The 5554-nt window shown below is 35.3% G+C and overlaps 1 protein-coding gene across 1 annotated transcript in view; it reads left to right on the top strand.

Annotated features, from left to right (window-relative positions):
- Positions 1–317: 317 nt before the first annotated feature.
- The window catches only part of GCC2 (GRIP and coiled-coil domain containing 2), a gene marked incomplete at its 5' end in the record, with an annotated part of 23423 nt that continues 18186 nt past the window's right edge, over positions 318–5554 (top strand). Inside the window, 5 exons of the mRNA XM_010193898.1 lie at positions 318–380; positions 1054–1138; positions 2210–2277; positions 3094–3198; positions 3987–5549. Coding sequence (XP_010192200.1) covers positions 318–380; positions 1054–1138; positions 2210–2277; positions 3094–3198; positions 3987–5549 — 1884 coding nt within the window. The remainder of the gene's footprint in view (positions 381–1053; positions 1139–2209; positions 2278–3093; positions 3199–3986; positions 5550–5554) is intronic.

The raw sequence follows: 5554 nt of genomic DNA, 5'->3' as shown, positions 1-5554 counted from the left end.
TAACTTTATAGCCTCTTGTAAATAAAATGATTTTTCAGTGCTGTATCAACTCTGGATATCAATTCAGTAATGGAATCATAAGAGCGTAATGGTTTGGAAATCAAGATTTCTACTGTGCTGCTGTATTGGACTATTCACTATAGATCTCTGTTGATCATTCCCCCCCCAGTTATCCTTCTTAGTAGTTCTACAATTTTTTTCCCTTGAGCTTCCACTATATTCACATATTCTCATTGTTTGTAGACTTTCATTTAGTTTCTTCACTAATCAACATTAAAAAGTTCAGTTACTGCAGGTTGTGCTTTATATTGTTGAAGGTTCAAGATGCTGGGCAAGAGATGGTGGCATCTTCTGTCACACCAGGATCGGGCAAATCAAAGGTATGCATACCTCACAAATCTAAGTTATTTGGATAGCGGTAGTTGAAAGTGTTGCAGTTTAGCATGCAAGCTGTGACTAACAGGAAGATATAGAGGTATTTTTAAACATATCCTGTCTTCTAGATTTCTTGAAGAAATTGATTTACAAACAGTAGGCTAAGGTGTTTTGGAAAACATAGGGGAAAAAATATTTTTATTGATATGTTCACTTCCTGTCATAATACTTGATAAAATAGTAGTAGCATCTAGTTCTGGCAGTGGTCTGTTTCATAATGTACACAGACTTCTTTGCATATGTTGGAAGTAAATTTAAACAATGTCAATGTCAGCATACTATTTTCAAAACATTGTTCAAATTATATTACTGAACTGTAAACCTTCCCAACTGACTTCTCCTTTCTTACTGATGCTGCCCAGTTTTATGTTCTACAATGGTGTTGGCTAAGTACAAAATTAGGAGTGGTTTCTGTGATTGCACTTGAAATAACAGAACTGGATAACAGAACAGCAGTAACTTGGACTGTTATTGTTCTTGCAAATGTGTGGTAAGACAGAGTCTTGCCCTAAAATTTAACTTCCTGGAAGTCAGATCCTAAAATGTCATACTTTGTCTGTTTACCTCTGAGTTAGAGGAAGCTGGTCTCTGTAATATGGTTTGGTTTTTTTTTTACAGCTGGACACGTTGCCAAAAGAAGATCTCATCAAGTTTGCAAAAAAGCAAGTGATGCTTATACAGAAAGTGAAATCAAGATGTGCAGGTACCTTACTGGAAAGAGAACAATTTCTGCCTTAATGCTTGTTACTATCTGACTTTTCTTTATATCACTGCATATTTTTTCTAGATAGATTTAAATTCTAGGCAAATAGCCCAGACTTTTTATCTGTGATTTCACTATTTTTTTTTGTGGGAGGATAAGGCCTGAAGTCCTTAGAGCAAGGGAGGGGAAAAAAAAAGAAGCATTACTTTTGTCAGGTATTAAATTAATTTTGGTCTGGCAGAGTGTCATGATGGACCAATGTAGCTTGTGCAAGAGCTGAAGTGGGATTTTTTCTTTGTCTGTTACCCACGTCTGTTGCAGGGATACCTGTTGCTGTTCAAAAAGCAGATTTGGAGGGGAATGTTTCTGAGAGATTTTGCATAATTAGTACTGCTGTAGAGTACAGTGGCTTCTTTAAAATAGTTAGCTACGTTATATTTGATCATTTGCTTCTTTAACAAGAAATTGTAAAATATACCAAACAAAATTTCATGTTAACCACCTAAAAGTATCCTGTGTAAATCAGTGTTCTCATGTGCTTCGCTTCTCTCTGCTGTCCTTTTTCCTCCAGTGGCCCACTGGTTGGACTGGTGTCACTTCCCCTTGTTTGGATTTACAGCTGTGCTGACCGCTGGTAGCTGCCCAGCCAAACAATAAGAATAAGGATAGACTATCCTAGATTTTTACTCAGTGGGGTTATTTGTAAGATCTTGTTTTTTTACTTGCTGCCTGTTTTTAGAGAACCAGTAAGAAATTAATGTCTTTTTTCTGGCTTAAATTGATAATGAAATAAAAGGTAAGACAATCATCAAAATACTTTCTATCTGTTGTCCCTCCACCCAAACAAGGAAGCTTTGCTTCCTCAGGAAACCATCCTAAATGTAGGACTGGAAAAGTAGTACTGAATATTTGTTCTCTTTCATTAGCACTTTATATCACTCAGTAACAAAAATTGATGAAATAAGAGACATATTTGATTAGGAGTGTTGTAAGGCACTGGATTTATTAGTAATTTGCTACTCTGATGGAGAATCAATTCATGCTGTGAAATTGCTATACTTCTTTTTTAAGAACTAGAGAAAGAGATTGAAGAACTCAAATCTAAAGCAGCTACTGGAGGAGCTGATGATATTATTCAGGTAGGAATATGTGTTGGGTTTCTAATGTATTACGTAATGTTAGCTTAAATAAATCCACAGCAATAATTCGTGGTCAGTAGTAAATAGCTTTTAAACTGTTACTCAAATTGAATGTAATCAATTTTCAGGAATCCGAGACACTTCCTAAAACCTCTTTTATTTCTTCCTCCTCCTCCCACATCCTTACTCCACTTTTCAGAAAACAGTCAGTTCTGTGAGGAATAGTACAGAATAATAGTTTCCTCAGCAAGACTCTTTCCTTGTGTAGCTGGTTAGACAGGCTTTTGTTTATCTTAGAGTGACCACTGTGGAAAGACGTCAGCCATTTAGAAAACATCTGAGACAGTCATTTGGTGAGCTCAGAAACAGATACTTGAAGTTGCATGTCACAAGAAATGCTTTTCAGAAAGTAACTGGAATTTTTTGAGTGCCAAGAACATCTGTCTTTTTCAGCATATGAAAGTGAAAGGTAGTAACGAGGAAGAATATATCAACTGAAAAATTGTTTTTAATAATTTAAATGGAAATCCTTTTCTACAGAAGGGGAGCTCCCCTCCCCCATGCCTAGCGATAAAAAAATTATCTGATCAGAGGTAAGATTTTGAACAGAACCTATTACTCAACATCATTGTTTTAGTCTGTCTATTCTCTATCTGTCATATTTGAATTGAAAATAACTTTTAAAAGCAAACTGATCTGTTTAATTGACAAAAAAAAGCCATGACCAATATGCGAGTTCCTACAGTTTACAAAAATTGTTTCGGCTTCCATTGTTAAGAAACTCTTCTTTCAGTGATCTTTCTCCCTTAAAATTAGGCTCTCACAGAAAGACTGGATGTTGTACTTTTGGAAAAAGCTGAAAGTCAGCAGCAGTGCATAGTTCTGAAAAAAGAAAATATTCAAAGAAAGCAAGAAGCAGAGGTACTGAAATGTGCAATAGAACATTACTAAAATATTTTATAGTTATGTTTATCTTTATTTTCTAGTTTTGCTTGTTGTGTATTTCACTTTCACATTAACATTTTTCTTCATTTACCTGTGTTCTCTTTCACCTTAAAAAAAAAAAAAAGGACTTAATATGTTAAAGCATGTTTTTTGTGTACCCCCTAATTTATAGTCTTTATAGGACTGACAATAAATATAAAATTCTTACATGCACCGGCCAGATCCACAGCTGTTCAAAAAGAATTCAGTCTGTGCTTTAGTAGCCTACGTATGTCATGACTTCTGTCAATCAACTCTGTCTTTTCATGGGAAGTACCAGGTTTGCATTCAGATAGCTAACAGGCTCCCTCCTATAAATAAGGCATCTAATTATGTCAGTCATCTCAATAATGAAGTCAAGAGTGAATTGCTTGCAATTGATTAACATTGTTATATTCCAGATGCTTGAATTTGGTGCACTAAAAGTAATTCGGTCTTTAATACATTATCAGAATAGTTGCTAAACATGGAAGTTTATAATGAACATTTTGTGAAATTATGCTGGTAAACATGATTTAAGATTTAGTTGTCCTTTCTCATTCTGAAAATGTTTTTGTACTCTGCAGTGTCTTCTGAATTGAGTTGTCCTAACATAGATATTTAAAATCTGTAGCAATTTTTAAAACTGAGGACTTACAAGTCTTCTAATTCATTATTGTGAACAGTTTATTTGGAAATTCTGTGTGCTAAATTACCAGTATTTAATTACTTGTCTGTTTGTTTAGGCTGCAGTGGCTAAGACAGAAGAATTGCAGAAGCAACTGGAGCAATCAACTACTGACTCTCTGGAAGAAATAAAAGCTCTGAAGAGTGAATTAGAAAATGCAAAATGCAAACATGATGAGGACTTAACAAAGCTGAGAGCAGAATTAGAGGAACAAGTGAAGAAACAAATGAGACTGGTGGAACAGATTGAATGTCACAGTGATAGTCAAAAGGAAGTTGAAAGATTACAAGATGATGTCCAAAGAATTAAATCTACTTATGAGGAGCAAATTTTGTGTCTGAGCAAGCAGTTGGAAACTGTGAATGAAGACAAAAACAAAGAAGTTGCAAATCTGCAAGAAACTATTAAAAGCAACTCTCAGTGTTACTATAATGAAATCAATAACCTGAATGAAGAGCTTAAAAAAATAAAAATTGCCCATCAGGAAGAGATGTCAGAGTTGATGCATCAGATTGAAATGTCATCTAAAGAAAATGAAGAAAAGCAAAATCAGATAAATGAGTTACAGCACACTTTGGCAGAGGAGGGCTTAATAAAAGAGAAAAATGTGAAGGATGAAATGTGTGCTCGTACTGACCAGTGTGAATGTGACTTGGAGCAGCTGAGAGAGGTCTTAAATAAAAATGTAGAAAGCAGCATAGATGTAGATACACAAGAAGAATCTTGTGTAGAAGCGAATATAGAAGAAAAGGTTAGATACCTGGAGCATAGCTTAGAAGAGCTCCAGTCCCAACATAGTATATTAAAAGATGAGTTAACTTATATGAGTAATGTTAAGCTAAAACTGGAAGAGGAAATCCATCGCATAAAGGATGAGTACTTTCATGAGCGGGAAGACTTGGACTTTAAGATAAATGAATTGCAGCTTGCTAAGGAAGATTACTGTTGTGTAATTGAAAAACTAAAATTGGAGCTTCAAGCAGCAAGACAGCATTGTGAAACCACTGTAAAAGAGCATAAGTTAGAAACTCAGACTTTGAAAGAGCAACATAAGAAAGAAATTTCTGAACTAAATGAAACTTTATTATCTGGTTCTGAAAAAGAAAAGATGGCATTAGTTTTTGAAGTGCAGGAACTTAAAGAACAACTTGAAAAGGTAACTCAGGAGAAAGAAGAAGCAGTGTCCAATTACAACAGCCTGAGAGAAACAATGGAAACTCTACAGACTGAGCTAGGGGAATCTGCTGGAAAGATCAGCCAGGAGTTTGAATCAATGAGACAACAGCAAGCTTCTGATGTCAGTGAACTGCAGCAGAAACTCCGAGCTGCTTTCAATGAAAAGGATGTTCTTCTTGAAACCGTGAATCGCCTCCAGGAAGAAACAAAAACATTGTCATCTAACCAACTAGAGATAGAAGAACTTAAATGTAAAATTGCCAGTCTTCAGGAGGAGAATAACACAATAACAAGCTCCATCAACCAAAAAGAGACTGCTATCAAAGAACTGGAAGAGAAGATCATTACTCTTACTGATGAAAACAAGGATATTTTAAATGAAGTAAAATGCTTGGGTGAAGAGAGAGAAAACCTTCAGGAAAGATGCCAGCAAGAACAAGGAAAGGTTCA

This window comes from Mesitornis unicolor, unplaced genomic scaffold (assembly GCF_000695765.1).
Source record: "Mesitornis unicolor isolate BGI_N332 unplaced genomic scaffold, ASM69576v1 scaffold16221, whole genome shotgun sequence".
NCBI classification, from domain to species: Eukaryota; Metazoa; Chordata; class Aves; order Mesitornithiformes; family Mesitornithidae; genus Mesitornis; species Mesitornis unicolor.
Note: the sequence above shows the minus strand (reverse complement) of the source record. Positions and strands in the feature narration are given on the sequence as shown.